Source organism: Chrysochloris asiatica, unplaced genomic scaffold (assembly GCF_000296735.1).
Source record: "Chrysochloris asiatica unplaced genomic scaffold, ChrAsi1.0 scaffold00004, whole genome shotgun sequence".
NCBI classification, from domain to species: domain Eukaryota; kingdom Metazoa; phylum Chordata; class Mammalia; order Afrosoricida; family Chrysochloridae; genus Chrysochloris; species Chrysochloris asiatica.
The window spans coordinates 16,571,319-16,594,746 of NW_006408522.1; the positions used below are offsets into that span (position 1 = coordinate 16,571,319).

Consider the following 23,428-nt stretch of genomic DNA (forward strand, 5'->3'; position numbering starts at 1 on the left):
GCTGTTTCTTTGTTGGAAGATGAGAGATTATTAGATTAATATGTGAAAGATGTGGGTGGAGGTGGATTCACCATTGGGTGGATTATACACTATGTGTCATGCTTTCCAAAATAGCAAGCATTCTTAGTGGTCATAAGCATAAAGCACAGTTCATTAAACCGTATATACAAGTCAGATGGACACTTTTATGCCTTTGCCAAACCTATGCATCATCGAGTATTAATGAGGACAGAGTGATGAGAGGACAGCTTCCGTATTTGATCATTTGCTAATATTCTGGACTCTGGGCTTTGCTTGTGTAAACAAACATCTTTCATATCTGTTTGATTTTCCCAAATTTATTAAGTGCACCATATTTTTTATATTATCTTTTCTGTGTTCTCTGGAGTCTTTACTTATATAATAATAACAATACTATTATGTGTTACCAATTATAGGAACTGAACAAAGTTTTTAAGAGGCACTATTTCATTTAATGCTCTTAAAACCTTTCTGAGTGAGATCCTATTATATCTCCATTTTCCAAATAATTATAAATGAGGCTTAGTAAGCAACATGCCCAAGGCTATATAATAAATAAATACTGCATATAGAATATTCATCTATCAAGTTTGTTTTCTTTGGATGACTGAATATGAAAGGAGCAATTGTGTCTTTCTAATCCATGAGTCTGTCATGCATTGCCTGACTTTTAGTGTAGGTACTTGATAAGTGTTTATTTGATTCCTGAAAACTCTCTCGTGGCCAGCTAGACTTAGAGATCTGACTCCTGGTTAAGTGATTAATAATTCAAGTAGAAAGCTTACAATGAGAAAAAAATCAGAAAGGAGAAAAGGTGGGTAAGTCCTAGAGCCAATAGAGAAATGTTTTTGGCCAAAGGATAAGCTCATTTGACTAGGAGCCACTACCGCTTTAACTTAAGCTGACTCTCCAGAGAATTGTTAGAAATCAAAATGTTGAGGGCCAAATTGTTTTAAACTAATTAGAGCTGTCTTTCCTGGCCCTTCATCCTTATAGATTGCTAAGCCTTTAAGCAAGTTCAATCCTAAAGACAAATACTGTGCATTTGAGTCATCTCCTCGGGGACCATTAAAAATTAGCCCTGTTGAGAAATAATTTTTATGTCTCTTGAGTTGAATTGTGAAGGACCCAGGATTGATTGATTCTCTCCCCCCTCTCTTCTTTTCCCCTTCTTTCATCTCTGGGTTTTGAGAAGGCCTACACTATTCTTTGTGGCTGCTCTTTCTGACTCTGCTGTTTTCCCCTAAACCACAGCGTCTAAGTCTGCTGAGTCTCCTGTAACCAAGCACCACATACGTGGCAATTCTGAACTCAAGAAAGGTCATTTCACACTGTTGACTCTGAGTCTCTGTTTTCGGTTCCTTGTGCATCCTAGAGCCTTTGCAGCACTGCAAAGTCTTCTAGTACATGTGGTATGTAGGCTGAGGGGCATGCTTTGCATTTAACATATTTGATCCTAAATTCTGTTTTTTACTCTGTATCCTTAATTCTTTTAATTGTGTAGAGGCTCTCTTTTTTGTAGGACAGTAACTCTATAATTGTTGGATAATGATTATTTTTACATTATTTGAGGGCTCCTGGTTCCCCTCTTAAATTTACAAACAGCACATGAAATCAGATTTCTAATGACTTGGTGAACAAGAATGAGCCAGATTGTTCCAGGATCTTTGACTTTATAAACCAAAATAATACAGTGACTAGATTGTGAAATTGGGTTCAAATATTTTAAAGCTAAAGAAATCCATGTGGCCCATTACTAGCTTTGCCCCTAACCTGGAGCTTTCTAGTTTGAAAAAAAAATAAGATTTTTTATAGGGCATAAAGAGTGGATCATGTGTGAACAAGTGTAAAAGAGTTTTCTCTCTCTTTAACTTGTTTTCTATATAAACCAAACCCAGGCCCATGATTCTGATTCACAGTAAACCCTACAGGAGGGAGTAGAATTGCCCTATAAGGTTCCCAAGGTTGTAAACCTTAACAGAAGCAAAATGCCACATCTTTTTCCCAGAGAGCAGGTCATGGGTTCGAACAACCAACCTTTTTGGTTGGCAGTGGAGTGCTTTAACCACTGCAGCACCAGGGATCCTTTTCTCCATGTAGTGTGTCCTATAATTTTTTTTTTCCTACTCAAGTAATTTCCAAATTTTATTCTGGTTCTTGTTTTACATTTTTTTTTTAATTTGGATGGGAAGGAATCTCTTATACCTGATACACTTGATTTTCTTGATTGGTGGTTGGCTTCATCCTCACTGCAGGTAAACTAGCAAGGGAAGGAACCTAGTCCTTGAGAGCTTTGCTCCCTGCCACTTAGATGGTTTCCAAATAGAGCTTTTCTTCATATTTGACGTTTGAGTCCACTCTACAGGGTAGGGATGTGAGAGGTTCAACTCTGTTCTCTCATCTATTTAATCAAAGTTTTAATTCTTATGTTACAATGGATTGTAAGCTGTTCCTTGTTAAAAGGGAAGGTGGGAGAAATTGGAGAGTTTGTTTTATGGCTAAAAGCACGAACACATCATTTCAGAGCATAGAAGGAATGCAGAGTCAAGGTTTGCTTTAATGTGATCTTTCTAGCTATGGTCATGTCACTCTCACCAAACAATTGGGTCCGACTATGCAAACAAGGTACTTGTGGCCCACCCAGCAGATTGGACAGCTTTCTAATAATAGATATAAGGCATATGGAACTCTTCATATGGGGTGGTGGGGAGGGGGTTGTTGTTGTTGTTGTTAAGTTGGTTCCAACTCAGCAACCCTGTGTAGGGTTTCTGAGGAGCAACTGGTAAATTTGAAGTGCTGATCATGAAATTCAAAGCGACCTTGTAGCCAAGTGCTTACCCTACAAGGTGCATGGAACCCTAACAAAGGCATTGGTAAATTTTACCGTCCCACTAGGCAGAAAGAAGGTGGGGGACCCCTACCTATTTTTCCCAAGCAAATATAAATAAAAATTCTAGCTTTTAGGACCTTTTAAATACCTTTTCTTATCAAATATTAGAGTGCTTTTACCCATTTCTAAAATATAAACCCATTTCTAAAATCTACCACCAAGAAGAAGAGACAAGAGCAGAGCATGCCCTTTGTACTTGGGTCTTAGAAGCTTACAGAGCTGTGGCAGTGGAGATGAAGAGGAGCAGAACCAGGAGATGGTATGGTGGACTCTGAGCCGCGCAGGGGCTCAGAGGCCAAGGACAAGGGAGAAATCCACTTGCCTGTGGACAGAGATGAGAAGAGGCTCTGCTGACCTGAGAACTGTATCCTGAGCATTTGCTAATTCTTTTACTTCCATAATATACACCATAGTCATGAGTTCTGTCTGTGAGTTTTGTGTGGCCATTGCCATGAATTCCCAAACCTAGGAGAGAAGCAGGGAGGCACACTTGGTGTCAGAATTGGTAAAAAAAAAAAAAAAAAGTTAGAGAGATTAGACATGTATGACCTCAGCTTCACAGGAATCAGCATGATGTTTCTAATGGTGATTCTTTTCCCTCATGAAATAAGAGGAAGTGTTATTAATTTCTCTACCTGTACTCATAAGTATCATCAAAATCTACTTTCTGTAAGAGATAGCTGTATTCATGGCTGACTCCCTCAAGATATGTGAGCTTCTTTGAAGGCAAATATGTTTATCCTTCTGTTTCTGTATCTGCTGTGTTCCTAGCACAATACATTACATTCAGGAGGCTTTCCTTAAGATAATCTTCTAATTGAGAAGAGAAAGGATAAAAAAATATTTTTGAAGCTTATGCTACCATCTTTTCATCTTTTTATTGTGAACTGGGTAAAGGTTTTACATGCAATAATTTATACATGTTTTGTGTCACTTCATTGATTGTAGTCCCCTCACCACAAAGAGCCCATTTGTATCCAGGAAGAGGATTATTTATAACACTGAAATCAGGGTGTGCTTGGTTAATGAGTTTAGCAATGTGTTAGGGGAAAGGAAAGCAGAAAAATAGATAGAAATGAAGTTACTATGTACCTCAATCAAAACCTTTTGAATCTTAAGAGTTTCGATGCTGAATTCTAGAAAATATTTTGAGAAATAAAATCCAAATGTGTTGCTGTATTTTCTGACAATCATTAATGTGTTTGAAAATGACTTTATTTTTAAGTTCATTATAAAGAGACAAACTTACCCACTGCAATAATGGCCTTTGTTCCTTGTACTTTGTCATAGAAATAGCCATAAATTCTTGACTCTAAACTCAGTTTAATGTAACACTGGACATGCTACTTTGTCCCACAGTTTGTAAAATGGAATATGATAACTTACATCGCTTAGGGTTTTATGATAATCTATGTGAAAAACATTTCTGAAAGAATATTCTAATGTTAAGAGTCTTATTCTCCTTACGTTACCTGGGAAGTGCAGATATATTCTAGGTTGTAGGGAATTTTTCTTCTTTGGGTTTTAATTTTTTCAAAGCAAATGTAAATAAAAATTCTAGATTTTAGGTCCTTTTAAATACCTTTTATTATCAAATATTAGAGTGCTCTGACCCATAACTAAAATATTTGTACATATCTTTCCATTACATTGGTCAATTTAATAAACTCCACATTTAATTTTAGATTTTTAAATGTTTGGATTCACTGTAAGACTCTTGTCACATTTGATTTGTCTACTAAGAATCTTGAATGGCTTAAAATCAGGAAAGGTGTGCTCCAGAGTTGTATTCTCTCACCAAACTTATTCAATCTGTACTCTTAACTAATATGAGAAGCTGGATTATGTGAAGAAGAACATGGTATCAGGGTTGAACGAAGACTCTTGAACAACCTTGCTTGCTGAAAGTGAAGAGGACTTGAAATACTGTTGAAGATCACAGACCACAGCCATCAGTACTGGTCATACCTCAATGTAAAGAAAAGAAAATTCCTCACCACTGGATCAATCAATAATATTGTGATAAATGGAGGAAAAAATGAAGTTGTCAAAGACTTCATTTAGCTTGGATCCACTATTAACACTCATGGAAGCAGCAGTCAATAAATCAACCAACGTATTGCATTAGGCAAATCTGCTGCACAAGACCTCTTAACAAGAGCAGACGTATCCGTTTGAGGACTAAGGTGTGCCTGACCCAAACCAAGGTATTTTCAGTAGCCTCATATGCATGTAAAAGTTGGACACTGAATAAGGAAGACTGGTGCATTGGCATTCTGGTGTTGAAGAAGAATATTGAACATACTATGAATGGCTAGAAGAACAAAAAAATCTGTGTTGAAAGAAGTACAGCCAGAATGCCTTAAAAACCAGGATGGCCAGACTTCGTCTCTCATATTTCTGACATAAGGAGGGACCAATCCCTGGAGAAGGACATCATGCTTGGTAAAGTAGAGGGTCAGCGAAAAAGAGAAAGACCCCCCCCCACCAACGAGATGGATTGGCACTGTGGCAGTAGCAACGGGCTCAACCTTAAAAACAATTGTGAGGGTGGTACAGAACCGGGCAGTATTTCGTTCTATTGAGCATAAATAAGGTCGCTATGAGTCGAAACTGCCTCAACTGCACCTAACAACAACTAGCAACTAAAGATGCTAAATTTTCATTCTGAAGTACTGAATTGATTTTTGTGTTTTAGTATTTAGAGACTTACAACATAGAGGTGTATAGTCACCCTGCTGCCTCAGTGGTTAAAAGCTCCACTGCTAGCCGGAGGTCAGCACTTAGAACCCAACGCGTGGAGATTGGCTCCCATAAAGACTTACAGCCATAGAAGCCCTACGAGGCAGTTCTACACTTTCCTGTATGGTTACTATGAGTCAGAAACAACTCGATGATGGCACACAACAGCACTAAATACAGGGATGCATAATACTGTTCCTTTTTACCCTGAGCAAGTACTGTATAGTCAAATGTCATCTTACGTTGTTGTGTTGTTAGGTGCCATTGAGTCAGTACCGACCCATAGTGAACTTATGCACAGCAGAACGAAACACTGTCCAGTCCTGGGCCACCTTCCCTACTGTTGCCACGCTTGAGTTCATCGATGCTGCCACTTGGCCATCTTATGTAGTTAACTTTAAATGTATTTATATTGTTATTTCATTATTTTTAAGTATCTTTTGAAGTATATGTGAGTTAAAATTTACAACCTTATTTTTTTTAAATAAACATTTACAAACTTATTTCCTCAGTGCCCTAAAAAAAATATTTTTGTTTTAATTTCATGCATATTTTTGTTTTCTTCTTGTGGTAGTTAGATGAACACAGTGAACACCAGTAGAGGGAGCTCCAGCTCATCACTTTTGGGGAATTTCGTTCTCAACTTGAAAATGTAAATTTGTGGGAGAAAATAAATAGCACATGGTTATAAAAGTATGTAAGGAACCCTGGTGTTGCATTGATTAAGCACTTGACTGCTAACTGAAAGGTTGATAATTTGAACCCACTAGCAGGAAGAAGACCTGGCAATGTATTCCCTTAAAGATTGTTGTTGTTGTTGTTAAGTGCTGTTGCGACGATTCCGACCCATAGCAACCCTGTATAGGGTTTCCAAGGAACAGGTGGTGAGCTTGAACCACCGACCTTGCTCAAACGACTTTGCAGTCTGACACATTAGCCCACAGCACCACACCAGGACTCCTTAAAGATTACATCCTAGAAAACGCCATGGGACCATCCTACTCTGTCATACAGGGTAGATTAAAATCAACTCCATGGCACTGGGTGTAGTTTTATATTTATGGGTTGACAATTGTTAATTCTCTAAGGGGGGAAAACAATCTGCAGAGATGTGGCATTCTGTTTCCATAAAAGATTGTTGTTGTTGTGAAGTGCTATCGAGTTGATTCCGACCCATAGAGACCCTGTATAGGGTTTCCGAGGAGCAGCTGGTGAGCTTGAACCACCGCCTTTGCAGTTCAAATGGCTTTGCAGTCTTGGAAACCCTATGTTGTTGTTAAGTACCATGGAGTCGGTGCCGACTCATAGTGACCCTGCACAGGGTTTCCAAGGCTGTAAATATTTACGGGAGCAGAATGCCTCATCTTTCTCCCGTGGAACAGCTGGTGGTTTTGAACTGCCAACCTTGAGGTTAGCAGCCTGATTCGTAACCACTATGCTACCAGAGCACCTTTGGAAGGCGTATAGGGCAGCTATATTCTGTTCTATTGGATTGCTAGAAGTCAGCATCAACTTTAAGGCACTCAGCAACAGTAGTCACAATAGCAAAGCCATGCGAAGGTGAATTACAGGGAAAGAAATAAAAGTCTTATTTTGCTTAGAATTTTTATGCATGCAGAAAGGTTTTAAAGCCAAAGTCTAGAAAGATTCTAGAACCTTTGCTCGTGTTTAGAAATGGTCCTAATTATTACCTGTTGGTTTCTTTATAGATCCCAGAAGAAAATACCACGTGCGGCTGCTGGCTTACAATAGCCTAGAAGACGGCTACCAGGCTGATCAAACAGTCAGCACTCCAGGATGTGTATGTAAGTAAGAGTTCCGGGAGCTCATTTCACTGCTATGCATACTCCTTGGTCTCCTTTAAACTTAAGTCTCCTGACTACTTGGGTGGTTTTGTTACTTTTAATCTTCCAAGCACTCTAGATGCTCAATAAATATTTGTTTATATGAGATGTATTGCATACCAAGAGCCTATTTTAGTTTTGCATGCAAGCTCCCTAGAAATTTAACTGGGAAAAATAACCACTGAATGCCCATATTTTGAGTTTACGTTTATCTATGTTAACCTTGAGGTTCATTGTTTTTCTCCAATTGCTGTTCCGTTTCTCTGCTGTAAGAGCTGTTCAGCTTCATTGCTGCAAAAGAGGCTGTTGTTTTCATCCGCTGTTAGCTTTTTGAATGTCTGTGGCTAGTAACTTGACTTCTCTATACTTCTGTTTCTGAATCTGTTAAGTGTTGGTAATACTTGATTCCTTATTTAACTCAAAAAAGAATTGCTTAGGCTTGAATGATACATCTCTAGACCACTGGGAACCACTGGTAAATGAAAGATCTAAACTTACAGGGTAGAATATAATGATTTTACCTTTTTACCACTTTCTACAACAAATGTAATGTCGTGCGGTAAAATAACATTGTCTTTTTCAATAGCTGTTCGTGATCGCATGGTTCCTCCTCCTCCACCACCCCACCATCTCTATGCGAAGGCTAACACCTCATCCTCCATCTTCCTGCATTGGAGGAGGCCTGCGTTCACCACTGCACAAATAATTAACTACACCATCCGCTGTAACCCTGTTGGCCTACAGAATGCTTCTTTGGTTCTGTACCTTCAAACGTATGTAGCTTCTGTTAATGGTTGTTCTCTGCTTTCCTCCCCATTCATGCTCACTTTTTACCAGCTTGGGCTTCAGCTGTAAGCATTTTTTCAGGACATACATTACTTATAAAATAGCTGGTGGTTTTACTTTCATACCATATTCAGTCCTAAAAATGACACTTTTGGACACTTAGTTTAAGTGATTACTTATTTGGACCACTGCATTTTCAAGTGAATTAACTTTACTATGTTAAAAGATGGAAAAAAGAGCCCATTTTCATGCTGCTATGAAAAAGTTGGGCTCTTTTCTATTTTTTTCATTAGAAAAATGCCCCAGCAGGGTGATTAAAAAAAAATAATTGACTTCCAGTATGTCAGAGTAAATCCTTTTGTATTGGAACATTTATAAACACTTACTTCTCACTTGCCTACTGTCTCATTATCTGACGTTTTGCACTGACAATAATAGTATGAGATCTTCCATCCAGCTGTTTTCACATTAACTCTGGAAGTCTGGCTGTGATGATGGATGCTGAGGTGGAGAGGAGAGTAGCACTGGCTGTGATGGTTAAGGTTATGTGTTGGCTTGACTCGGTCATGATTCTCACTGCTATGTACTGATATGATTTGGCAGTTACATAAAGATGTAATCATGCACCATTTGGTGATCTGATGTGGTCATCCTCCATTTTCACATAGCACCAATTTTTGCATAACGATCTGATCGTTGGACCCATGTCCATAAGTAAGGAGTAGACGTATTGTTTGTTTCTGTTTGGGGGGCACATTTAGTAATGTTTGTATTTTGACAGTGGCAAAATACGTGAGGACATTTTATCAACAGCAACTGCAGAATCACAGAATCTGAAAAAGAATATGCACTTGACTGATAGCTAAGGCTGGTTTTGACCTTCCTCTTTCACCTTTCTTTTTCTTCCTTCCCCTGCCCCACTTCAGTAATTGTTATATTCGTATTCCTTGAATTTCTCAAAAAGAACTTGCTGAAAGAATGTTCTTCTAATGCAGAAAGTTAATTCATTATATGACATTTCACAAGATTTGACTCCTTTTCTTGATCTTTCCAGTTGATGCAAAACAAAGATTATACAGCAATAAATGTAAATGTCAAACAGCAAATATCTTCTTTATGTTTGGGTTTATCTAGATTGTTAATGTTCTAGTTTCTTCTTAATAAGACAATTTTCAAGCTTATTTCTAGAGGGTGGTAACAAATGTACAAGGGTGAGTCAAAAATTATTCGCAGTCTGTTTTAGAATTTGTTTTAATCAACTTTTAAGAAAAACAAACACATCATTTTTCTACATAATCTCCTAAATTTTGAATATACTTTGTTCATCTGTCAAAAAACTTTTAGGCTTTTTGTCAAAAAATGTTTTAGGCTGAGCTGTGAGCCGTGAAAGCACCACTGTCTTCATTTCTTCATCAAACATGAAACTTCATCCTTGAAGGACTGCTTTCAGGGGCCCAAACAGGTGAAAGTCAGATGGAGAAAGATCAGGACTATAGGGAGGATGCCTTTTAACACTTCAAAACAAAGTTTTTGCAGAGTGTCAATAGTGTGGGCGGAGGTGTGCAGATGTGCATTGTCCTACAAGATCACAGTACCCTTGGATATTAGTCCTCTGCATTTCATCCAAAGTTTAGGCTTTAGCTCTTCAGTGAGTATCTCACCATAATGAGCACTGTTGGTTGTTGAGAACCTTTTTCCTGATAGTGTTCCAATACTGACCCTTGAGAATCCCAGAAAACTGTAAATATCAGTATTCCAGCTGATGGTTGACTTTTGAGTTTTTTCTTGGTCAGTGATTGAGGGTGTTCCCATTCCATACTTTGCCTTGTAATCTCAGTCTCATGGTGATGAATCCATATCTCATCACCAATAATGAAACTTTTTAAAGAAACTTTTACTTTCCTTCGAGTATTGCACCAAATTGTGTTTGCAGATGTCCAAATGCTTCTGTTTATACTCTTCTGTGAGTTGTTTTGATACCCATCTCACATAAACTTTTGAAACCCACGTCTGTTGTGGATTGTCTCATAGGCATAGCCATGTCTGGTTTGCAAATGATTTGCCATATAAGCCACTGTCACTCATCTGTTCGACAGAATCATTTCATGTGTACACTCAGTATTGTCATCAGCCACAGTCATGAACGGTTTGTTTTAATATAACCAGAGTGAGGATCATTTTTGACTCACTCGTGTATATGTGGGGAATAACAACAACTTTTGATAGTCAAGTTAGATTACTCTTTTAGTCTAAAGTTTTTCATGATGAATAATGATAGTATGAGTGTGTCCGATTTAACAGTTGAAAGTACTGACTTTATTTGGAAGCAATGTGCTACCATCATTAACTGCTTCATTACTCTTTAATATAGATCAGAAACTCACATGTTGGTTCAAGATCTAGAACCAAATACAAAATATGAGTTTGCTGTCCGATTGCATGTGGATCAGCTCTCCAGCCCCTGGAGTCCTGTAGTCTACCATTCCACACTTCCAGAAGGTAATGAAAAGTGACTCTCCATACAGGTTTTGTCTCAAAAAGAAACAGAAAGTCCTTACATGTTTTCTGTTTTAAAAATGCATATAGCATTTTAATGAGTTTGATGAGGACACCTCCCAGGTTGCCACCTGCCAATCGATGTGCCTGTATATACCTTTTTGGGTGTCCGATTTTTGTTTTTCTTTAATTATTTTAAAAAAATTCTTTTCTTGAATTAATCTTTCTTCTCAACGTATATATTGCTTAAGGAAATGGAGTTAACTGTATCGTGTCCTTTTTACCAATGTTGTTGTTGTTGTTGGTAAGTGCCGTTGAGTCAATTCTGACCCATAGCGACCCTGTTTAGGGTTTCCAAAGAATAGCTGGTGAGCTTGAACCACTGACCTTGCAGTGTGAACGACTTTGCATTCTGACACATTAGCCCACAGCGCCACATTTTTTACCAATAGAGAAGCCTTGTTTCCCCCTTAATCTAGTGTGCTATTCAAGGCTGCACCCACATGATTTAAAATGGAAATAAATGACTTGTGTATCTAAGGAGTTCACATTAGGAGTTATTTTACACGGTGGCAACTTGATGCAAAACATTGTGCAATAAATTGGTAGATATGATGTCTGATTGAGGACTGATTCTGGAGCGTAACCTAGGGCTCTAGCTAAGATTTATCATGTGTCTAGACCTGCATTTTCTTACTTCTAGCATGAAGATGAAGGTGGTATATAAAGAGCGTTACAGCTCTGCTCTAATTATGCTGAGAAAACAAGGGATGTTTATTTTAGTGGCCCTAAAGGAGCTCTGGTAGCGTAATGGTTATGAATTGGGCTGTGAACCGCAAGGTCAGCAGTTCGAAACTACCAGCTGCTCCACGGGAGAAAGATGAGGCGTTCTGCTCCCGTAAAGATTTACAGCCTCGGAAACCCTGTACAGGGTCGCTATGGGTCGGAACCGACTCGACGGCACTTAACAACAACAACAACAGGGCTTCCTTATACAGTTTGTCAGCAATCAGTATGAGACGGGGTATTAGAAACCATCTCCCCATACTTTTCACTCGTCTTAAACATACAAACATATTAAACACCAAAACTGTGGGTTAATGTGATAGACTGCAAGGTCTGTTTGAACTGCAAGGTTGGTGGTTCAAACGCACCAGCCGCTCCTCAGAACCCCTTTCCGTGGTCGCTATGAGTCAGAACTGACTCGACAGCACTTAACAACAACAAGGCCAACGTATATACTATCACAAATATAGATTAGCTGTCTTAAATCTTCTGTATGAACTCAGTGATTCACAGCTTTTTAGGGAATAACTAAATATTTTGATCTCAGAAGCATTTTTGTCAGTGACCTCCTTGACCAGGTTGAATTAGCATTCTGTACATCTTTATGAGAAATACAATCTAGACTTAAAACCAAATGGTAAAGTTTAGTGTCTAATGGATGGGTGCTGCTACTGAAACCCTAATCCTTCCTAGTAAGCAGTTTGGCTAGTATTAGCAAGACCCTGAAAATGCTTATAACCTTCGTCTTAGGAATTCCCCGTCTATAAGTGTACCTTCTCATTAGCTTTTTAATATTCTAAACATTATTAAAATGAAATTCAGTTTCAAAAAGAAAGAAAATACTAGGACTTTGCTAGTTATCACTTAATGATATGTAAAAACTGAAATTTTAAAATTCATGATAGAAGTTGCTAGGTTTTCAGACTCTCTTCTAATCCTATCAGTTTATTACCCAGGTAATTTGAGTATTTATGAACACCTTTAGTTTTTATTCTAAAAAAAATGCATTCTTCTTCACATGTGTACACAGCCCCAGCAGGCCCACCAGTTGGAGTAAAAGTGACATTGATTGAGGATGACACTGCCTTGGTTTCTTGGAAACCCCCTGATGGCCCAGAAACAGTTGTGACGCGTTATACTATCTTGTACGCATCCAGGAAGGCCTGGATTGCAGGCGAGTGGCAGGTCCTACACAGAGAAGGTAAATATGATCCTAAATTACCAAAAAGAATGAAAAGAAAGGTCATTAATGACAAGGAAACAAAGGAACAGAGGGATCTGTGATATGTTATGAATTCATGTATTTATTCATGAATTAACAAATTACTCAGGATTCTGTTCTTATTCAAAGCATTAGAAGCCATTGACATATGTTAAGTATGTAAATGATTTGTGCCTCAGAGAGATTACTCTGACTGGTGTGAACAGAGGGGTTTGGCTGGGGAGAGGTGGGGTAAAAGTTATGCAAAACTTCTAGTTAGAAAGTAGTTGTAATCGTCCAGAAAAGAAATGATGAACCTCTATTAGGATAGCAAGGGCTGTGATGGAGAGGTGACGATGACTGGAAGATATCCAGGAGGTAAAATCAGGAAGATTAAATAGAAAGGAAATGAGAAAGAATTTTAAGGAGGGGGAAGTCATTGTGAATAATTACTAGGTTTCTGCCTTGCACTAGGATAGGAAACACTGGAGAAGACCTCTGTATGGATACTAAAGTGTGCCACATGCAAATAAGTTAGTCCATGTGAATATTAAACCAAAACCAAAATCTTTGAGTCTATTCCAACTCATAGCAACCCTGTATAGAGTTTCCAAGACTGTAAATCTTTACGGGAATAGAAAGCCTCATCTTTTTCTCACAGAGCAACTGGCGCTTGCAGTTAGCAGTCCAGTGCTTACCCTACAATGTCACCAGAACTTGAAAGGGAAAAGTGATTAGGGTTTAACAACACTTTATTTAATGTTTCCAATGTCATTTTTCTTTTACCTGAGAAAAACTGAATTTTAAACCTCCTTCCATTCTTACTCCTTACGTTTATTATATTCTTTTAAAAATGTTTCTTTCAAAATACTTGAATATTTTCACACAGAGACACACACATAAACATAAAAGGTGTTCAGAAAGCTTGTTGAAAAGTGGACTTGAGAGAAAAATGGAGTTTTTTACAAACTTTTTGTAGCCTACTTGTCTGTGTGTATGTGTAATTTATGTTATATACCATCTTAAAATTGGCATATTAGACTTACCCAAACTGGACAAGGACCATATGTCAGATTTTAGATGGTCTTTATGTGAAATGGATTGTGGTTGCTTTAGAGGATAAGCACTGGACTATGAACCACAAGGTCGACAGTTCAAGTCCATTGGCTCCTTCACAGGAGAAAGGTGAACTTTCTGTTCCCACAAAAACTTACAGCCTTGGAAAACCTATGTTAGGTTACTGTGAATTGGAACTGACTAGTATGAATTGGCCCTTAACAGCAACAACATGATTTGAAAAGTCCAATTGGATAATTCTGCCAGCTTTTTCAGTCTGAAATTGATTAGACATATAATCAAGGTGCATTGATAATGACTGGTCATCGGAATGTGAACATGGGAAGCAAAGAGGAGGGATCCATAGTTGGAAAATATCACATTGGTGATAGAAATGAAGCTGGTAATCACATGATAGAATTTTACAAGACCAATAACTTAGTCAATGCAAATCCCCTTTTTCAATAACATATATGGCAACTATACATGTGGACCTCACCAGATGGACTACACAAAAATCAAATTGACTATATATTTGGAAAGAGACTATGGAGAAGCTCAGTATCGTTAATCAAAACAAGGCCAGGTGCCAATTGTGGAATAAGCCATCATTTGCTCATATGCAAGTTGAGGCTGAAGCGGAAAAAAACTAAAATAAGTCTACGAGAGCCATAACATGACCTTGAGTATATCGTACCTGAATTTAGAAACCATCTCAGAAACAGATTTGATGGATTAGACACTAACAACCAAAGACCAGAGGAGTTGTGGGTTGGCATCAACAGCATCATATGTGCAGTAATCAAAAAGTCATTAAAAAGACTAGAAAGAAAGAAAAGACCAGAGTGAATGTCGGGACAGACTCAGAAGCTTGCTCTTGAAGTTAAAGTAGCTAAAGCAATTGGAAGAAATGATGAAGTAAAAGAGTTGAACAGGAAATTTCAAAGGACACCTTGAGAAGACAGATGAAGTTTAACAATGAAATGTGCAAAGACCTGGAGTTAGAAAACCAAAGTGGAAGAACATACTCAGCATTTCTCAAGCTGAATGAGCTGAAGAAAAAGCTTCAAGCCTTAAGTTACAATATTGGGTGATTCTCTTGGCAAAATATTAAAGAATGCAGGAAGCGTCAAAGAAGATGGAAGAGGGTTGACAGGGATGGGCAATTTAGACATTGGCTACCCAAAATGGGGGTGCTACAAAGGAAAGAAGTGACTAGCTTACAAGCTTTCAAGAGAGAGCATAATTCCAGAGGGTGTGGGGGATGGTAGAATCTCTACTGAGTGGTTTCCAATCTGTTGGGACAGGGCTGATGAAAGGAGATGGGATAAGAATCTTTTGGTACAATGTGAATAATTGTTACCAGGACTGACTGTGAGGGTTGGAAATGTAAAGGTAGATGTTTTGTAACAAAAGGAGGAGAGTGGTTGATTTTACAGTCCAGGAGCAGAGGTCCCTGACCATCAAGTGAGAAGAGCAGAGTGTGGGACCCTACCCAGAGAAGCAGTGATGCCAGAGATGGAGGCAGAGACAATGACGTGGAGAGATGGAGCAGCAGCTAGGGACTCTGGACTCAGGGAGGGAGAGGGGCTGTGTGCTGATGGTTGGGGGACAGGCTTGCGGGGTGTACCCTTTGGTTGTCTGGTGATACTTGGAGGGGATTGACACAAAATACAATAGGATAAATGTAAAGCTGGTGTTCTCCCATGTAAAGATATCACATAATACACAATTAAAAAAAAAAAAAGAAGATGGACAAAATACATATAGTCACTGTACCAAAAAGATGTAGTTGATGTTTAGCCATTTCAGGAGGTAGTATGTGATCAAACACTGATGTTCCTGGAGGACGAAGTCAGAGTAGCACTGAAACCATTCGTGAGAACCAGGCTTCAAGAATCGACAGAGTACTAGTTGAAGTGCTTCAGCAAATTGATGCAGCATTAAAAGCACTCACTAGTCTGTGCCAAGAAATTTAGAAGACAGCCCATTCCAAAGAAAGATGACCCCACAGAATGTACAAATTATTGAATAATATCATTAATATCACAAATAAGTAAAATTTTGCTGAAGATAAATCAAAAACATTTGTAGCAAGGAGCTGCCAGATGTGGAACAAGGGATATCAGTACTGACATCAGATGGATCTTGGCTGATGTCAGAGAATACCAGAAAGATGTTTACTTGTGTTTTGTTGATTTTGTAAAGGCATTCAACTGTAGGTAACATTGTGAAGAATGAGAATTTCAGAACACTTAAATGTGCTCAAGTGGAACCTGTACATGAGCCAAGAGCTACTCATTCGAACAGAACAAAGAGATACTGAATAAAATCAGGCATTATGTGTGCCATACTTATTCAGTCTGTATGCTGAGCAAATAATCAGAGAAGCTGAATTTTATGAAGAAGAACATGGCATCAGTATTGGAGGAAAACTCATTAACAACCTGTGATATGCAGATGACTCAGCCATCCTTTCTGAAAGCAAGAACAACTTGAAGCACTTACTGATGAAGATCAAAGAATACAGCCTTCAACCTAGATTACAACTAAGTGTAAAGAAAACAAACATCTTCACAACTGAAACAATAAATACCATTGTGGTAAATGGAGAAAAGATTGCCAAAGATTTCATTTTATTTGGAACCACAGTCAGTTTTCATGGAAACAACAGTCAAGAAATTAAAGAGGATGTATTCCATTAGACAAATCTGTTGCAAAAGATCTTTCAAATGTTACAGAGCAAGCATGTTGCTTTGAGAACTAACATGCCCCTGGCCCAAGCCATGGTATTTTTAATAGCTTTTCATGCGTGTTAAAGCTGGACGGTAAGGAAGACTGGAGAAGAATCAATGCATTCGAATTATGGTGTTGGCAAAAAATATTGAACTGCCAGAAGACCAAACAAATCTGTCTTAAAAGAAGTACAGCCAGAATGTTCCATAAAAGTGAGGGTGGGGAGCCTTTGTCGCACATACTTTGAACATATTATTAGAACACCAGTCTATGGAGAGGGACGTCGTGCTTGGTAAGTAGAGGGTCATCAGAGAAGAGGAAGACATCTAATGACATGGATTGAAATAGTAGCTGCAGCAATGGGCTCATACATAATAGTGATTGTGAGGACAATTTAGGATTGGACAGTACTTCATTCTCTTGTACTGTGCATATGAGTTGGAGCCAACTCAATACTCATAACAGCAACAACAAAATAACATTGTACAAATAGTAAAATTTCATTAATTTGAGTTCTAAAATTCAGATAAACATACTAGAGAAAGGATAGTTTGTCCAAATATTTGAAAACTTAAGAAAAATTTCGAGGACATTTGTTGGCCATCTATATATTCTAGATATATACAATAATACTGGAGCGCTGGTGGCACAGTAGGATACACATTGGACAGCTAACCACAAGGTCGGCAGTTCAAACCCACCAGTCACTCCACATGAGAAAGACAGGGCTTTCTGCTCCCATAATGATTTACAGCTACAGAAACCCTGTTGTTGTGTTAGGTGCCATCGATTCGGTTCCAACTCTATCATGGCCTCATGCACAACCCTTCTTCTTTTTTCTTTACCAAGCTGTGAGTCAAAATCAACTCAACAGCACTTAACAACAATAACAACATATAATAGTAGACACTTTCACACAGTTTTTTTTTACCTTTCCAAGAGGACTATTTACCCAATTAATAGAATAAACTTTAAAGACACTTATTTGGACATATTTATAAAACTCTTCATGTTGTTACAAAGTAAATGCTAACCTTAGATGTAGTTTTAAAATCCATACAGATTTCTCATGAAGCAAAAGCTTCAATAAATAATGATTTTCCTGGTCACTGAAGAGACAAGAAAGTAATAAGTACTTGACAGCAATATAATTTTATATTTCTATCAATTGGCTGTTGCTGCATAACAAACCATTTAAAGCACTTCCATTTTCTCACAATTCTGTGAGCCTGCAGTTTATAGACAGAGCCAGCTGGGCAGTTCTTCTGTTGGTTTCCCGGGGTGTAACTCATGAGGCTGCAGCCATTTCATTGTTTAACAGTGTCTGTTGTTGTTGTTTAAGGAACACTGGTAGTGTAGTGGGTTGCACACTGTTTGCACAGTGGGTTACACACAAGGTCAGCAGTTCGAATTCATCAGCTGCTCTGTGGGGAAAAGATGAGGCTTTCTGCTCCCATAAAAACTTATAACCTTGAAAACTCTATACAGGGTCGCTATGAGTCAGAGACAACTCACTGGTACTCCGCAGCAGAAATTGTTGTTGTTGTTGAGTTTGTTGTGCTGTTGAGTTTGTTCTGACTCGTAGTGACCCTGTATAGGGTTTCCTAGGAGCAACTAGTGGGCTTGAACTGCCAACCTTGGTTAATAGTCTGATGCTGATCCTACAGCACTACACCAGGACTCCCTGATAGTGTCTGGATGTCCTAGAAACCAGCAAGAGAGGGAGAAAGTCCCACTGTACAGAACTTTATGAGCCTTTATTTGTCCATTGGGCAAAGCAAGACACATCATTACATCCGGTGTTAGTGTGAGAAATGACTGTTCAGGTGGCTATGGGTAGATGGAGGAATAGTTCACCAGGAATCATTCACGTTACTGTCTGCCATAGCATTCTTGAAATGTTTTATTCAGTTTCAATTACTCAATTCCAAGATTATTGAACATAGTTTTTTAGCAAAAAGTAACACGAGGTGTTGTTTTAAGTGCTAGTAAAGAACGTCGATCACACCAGCAGATACATCTTTAGTTGATCATGTGGTGTCATAGTATAAGCACTGGACTGCTAACAGCAAGGTCAGTGGTTTAAACACACCAGCCACTTCTTGGAAACCATATACAGGGTTGCTGTGAATTGGAACCAACTTGACAACACACAACAATGCAGAAACAACATTTTGCTTTGGCTCCTCTTAATGCATTCATTTGTCAGTTCCAGGATTGCTCAGAAAACAACATTTTACCTCATTGATAGCCCAGTAGTGAAATGGATTATAATTCAGGCTTTTAAGCCTTTCTAACTATATAATAGTACACAGGAGGGACAAATCTATTTTTGCCATTATGCTGTTTGGTGTGATTTTAAGAAACATTCTCATTAAAAAGCGTTTAGTCTTTTGATAGATACAGAGAACCTCTTTGATAGCTAATGTCAGTAATTCATAGATAAACAATATAAGAAGCAATTGAGTTTTCTTAGAAGAATCAAAATAATTCGTGAAAAAATCCCAGTATCTTTTTATTCCATTTTCCACGAATTTTTTTATGCCCCCTCATATGTTTATACATGTTTCATATGTATTTAATTCATATGTTTAATATGAAGTAGAACAAGCATTTTTCCTCATGAGTCAGAACATTTTTTAAATGTTCCTGATCAGCTTATATTTGTAGCTGAAATAGTACCTGGTAAATGGTTGAGCTGAAATGTAATGTGAAATTATGCTATGGATCAGAAATTATAGCCTTTGCCTTCCTGTTGTTGTTGTTAAGTGTGCTGTCAAGTCTGTTACAACGTATAGGGACCCTGTAAGGGTTTCTGAGGTTGTAAATATTTTCAGGAGCAGAAAATCTCATTTTTCTCCCATAGAGTGTCTAATGAGCTCAAACCTCCAACCCTGTAATCCACAGTCCAGTACTTATGCTGTACAGTGAATCAGCAAAGGCTACTCAGTTATTTTTAAATCTGTAAGGCTTTGGAGGAAGTCAGGCTGAAATTCCTAAACTTTGTTCCTCCTAGTATGTTTCCCAAGATGGTAGAGTTATCCTTTCTCCTCCTTGTTCTTCAAAACAATCTATAATTAAATATGTTTGAGAAACACCATGTGTCATTTCTGCCTATTAGAAAGTCACATTGAAAATTGAAGTCCTGCATTGAACAATGTATTTAACTCAGCATTTGTCAAATGAATTGGACAACTGAATGTTGTTGTCATTATTAAAGTGCCGTTGAGTTGGTTCTGACTCATAGCAACCCTCTATAGGGTTTCCAAGGAGCAGCTGGTGGGTTTGAACCTTTGATCTTTGGGTTAGCAGTCTAGTGCTTACCCAACAGTGCCACACCAGACCCCTTTAGACAACCAATTGTTATTGTTGTTAAGTGCTGCTGAGCCGATTCCGACCCATAGTGACCCTGTATATGGTTTCCAAGGAGCGGCTGGTGAGCTTGAATCATCAACCTTGCAGCTCAAACCAACTTTGCAATCCAGCGCATTAACCTAGTATGTGTCAGGCTCTTTTCTCAGCATTGGGACCAAAACAAAGTCCCCAACTCATTGGTGCTTACATTCCAGGTATAAAACAAACAAATATGTCAATTTTCAGGTAATGTCAAAACTGCTCTAAAGAAAGCTGTAAGAAGAGAAAGAGGCTAAATGAGAGACATGGTAAGGTCAATTCTCTTAGGAAAAAAATAATAATAATATTTGAGCAGGGCCATAAGAATGCAAAGGCCTTAATGCAAAAGTGTGGTTGATATATTAGAGAACAACAGGAAAGCCTGCAAAGCTAAGAGAGGAAATGAGTGGCAGTAAGAATGATGTTAGGGAGGTTAACAAGTAGATCGAGCCATAGATTTTATTCTAAGAAAGATGGAAAACATTGACTGGCTCACCATTCCAGGTAAGCCTGGCAGCTGGGAGACTGCTTACGAAGCAGGTGTCAATGTAAGAGTCGAAGGGCCTTGAACAGAGGTAGTAACAGTTAAGGTACTTAAGGAACGTATTTTGAAGGGGGATCCAGCCAAACTTGCTGATAGACTGATCTAGGATATAAGATAAAAAAGAGATGAGTCAAGGGTGATTCTAAGAGAAAGTAAATGGAATTGCCATTTACTAGCATCAGGAACATTAAAGGAGAAACACAATTGGTGGTGGATTCTGGTTTGATCAAGTGTGGTTTTAAACATGTTATATAGTGTGGCGCTGTGGGTTAATGCGCTAGACTGCAAAGTCGATTTGAACTGCAAAGTTGGTGGTTCAAGCTCACTAGTTGCTCCTTGGAAACCCACTACAGGGTTACTATAGGTCAGAACCAACTCGATGGCACTTACCAACAACAACAACATAGAGATACTGAGTAGACAGTGGGAGGTTAAGTCTGGGCTTCATAAGAGATGGACTAGAGATACAACTTAGAACTAATAAATGTGTAGATGATATTCAAGGTTGTAGGCCTGGAAAATAATACTTAGAGAATTTACACAGAGGAGAGAAAAGGTCTGAACCTTCATCCTGAACCTTATTCCATCCTGAAACCTTAGTCTTTGTATTTATACAAGGGTGAGTCAAAAGGTCTTTGTATTTATACAAGGGTGAGTCAAAACTTTTTTGTACTCTGGTTACATTAAAATGCCCATCCACATCCTTGGCTGATGACACCATTGAGCGTGCACATGAAATGATTCTATCGAATAGATGAGTACAGTGGATTATGTGGCAAATCATTTGCAAATCAGCTACGGCTCTGCCTGTGAAATAATGTACTAATAGACTTGGGTTTCGAAAAGTTTTTGCAAGATGGGTACTGAAAGAACTCATGGATGAGCATAAACAGAATCGTTTGGACCTCTGTTTGCAAAATTTGGTCCAAGGAAGGTCCAAAATACTCTAAGGAAGGTAAAAGTCTTCTTTTAAAAAATCATTACTGGTGATAAGACTCATCTTTACAAGCCTGACAGTAAATGGCAGAGTATGGAATGTAAACATCCTCAATCACTGACCAAGAAAAAATTCAAGTCAACCATCAGCTGGAAAATAGATGCTTACAGTTTTCTTGGATTCTCAAGGGCCAGTATAGGAACACTATCAGGAAAGAAGTTCAACAATCAACAGTGTGCTCATTACAGTGAGATGTTCATTGGAGAACTGAAGCCTAAACTTCAGATTAAACTCAGAGGACTGCTATCCAAGGGCACTGTGATCTTACATGACAATGCATGTCTACTCACCTCTGCACACACTGTTGACACTCCTCAAAAACTTCATTTTGAGTTATTAAAGCATCCTCCCTATAGTCTTGATCTTGCTCCATCCAACTTTCCCTGTTTGGTCCCCTGAAACCATCCTTTTGAGGATGAGACAAACCTCTGATGAAGAAGCGAAGACAGCAGTGCCTTCATGGCTCACAGCTCAGTCTGAACCACTTTTTAATGGTTGTCAACATGAAAATATGTTGACAGATGGGCAAAGTGTATTGAAAAACAAGGAGGTTATATCAAAAAATGATGTGTTAGTTTTTTCTAAAAGTTGATTAAAAACAATCCTGTAGCCAGAGTGCATACAATTTTTGGCTCATCCTCCCTTCGGACACAAATAACTCACATTTTAATGTAAATTTACTTGGTGTTTACTGAGAGTTATTTTGTACAAAGTCTTACATTAGCCAGTTTAAGTTATTAAAATATGAAAAATAGTTTTTGTTTCTGTCCTCTAGAAGGGGAAGGGAATGGGGTAAAAGAAGTGAGGAAGAAGATTTAGACTTAATGAGTCCACATGCTTGTGTCAAACACTGGCTAGTAATAATTTATTTAATCCTTATAGTAGTTATATGAGGTGAGAATTAATGCCCCCATGACGAAAGTAAAGTTCAGTAACATGCCCCAAGCCTCAAATGACCTGGTAGTGTGCCAGGGTTTGATCAACATTGATAGGACACTGAGTCTTACACTGTCTTGCATGTGAAAGCTCCTTGTATGGCTGAAGATTGAGGCACACATGAAAGGCTGCAGTCTGAAATATCACAATAATGAGAGTGAGATTGTCTGATCATTGGAGAGTCATATGGCTTTAGTATTTGGGAAATTTTTTGAATATGTTCATAGAGGAACTAGAATGTTATCAAAGGTCTCCTCTTTTTTCTGAATGAAAACTTCTTTTTTGGAGTGGGGGAGATAAACACACACATATATTGCTGATCTTACACATTTTATATTAAGTGAAAAACATTTAATTTCAGTTAGTGATTGCTTTTACCTCCAAGCATTTTTTTTTTAAATAAATATAAATTGTTCTGTGATAAAATGGAAACTCGGTTTATTTATATCTCTGTGTAGAAACTGAAATGTTCTCCGTACTAGCTAATTGAAACATGCCGCAGTACCTTGTTGGGTTTTTTATTCGTCTAAGATCAGGGTAACAGTGGAAAGACTTCTCTTGATTCTAAATAGGGCTCGGTTTGTTTATTTAACAGATGTGTGCTCAAGTAGCTCACACTCTCTTCAGGCCAACTTGAAACCAGAGAACATGAAAACAAGCTGTGTTCAGGCCCCTTGCATTGCTACTCCATTGCACCACTGCACGGTGCTGCTTGTGCCACGTGACCTGAAGAGGTGGTTCTGTATCATGACCTCAACTCTAAGATCACCCCACATTTCACTTACATAATGGATATACTCTGAGCAAGTACTCTAGGGCAGCCAACTCGGTCCTGAGGTGATTGCTGCAAACGATTGTGAATTTTTTGGAGCTATTGTAAGAATGCCCTGAGTCAGTAAAAGGTGCACGAAGCCATCTGGAAAAGTAAGGTGACTATCCTGTGAATACCCCCAACTAATACACTAGCAGGAACAATTGTCTGACTGGGTTTCTGTTACAC

At 38.4% G+C, this 23,428-nt stretch overlaps 1 protein-coding gene across 1 annotated transcript in view; it reads left to right on the top strand.

Moving 5' to 3' along the window:
* The window catches only part of PRTG (protogenin), a 175,985-nt gene that overhangs the window by 138,385 nt on the left and 14,172 nt on the right, over positions 1–23,428 (top strand). The window contains exons 12-15 of the mRNA XM_006831624.1: positions 7,363–7,458; positions 8,084–8,270; positions 10,655–10,782; positions 12,596–12,766. Coding sequence (XP_006831687.1) covers positions 7,363–7,458; positions 8,084–8,270; positions 10,655–10,782; positions 12,596–12,766 — 582 coding nt within the window. The remainder of the gene's footprint in view (positions 1–7,362; positions 7,459–8,083; positions 8,271–10,654; positions 10,783–12,595; positions 12,767–23,428) is intronic.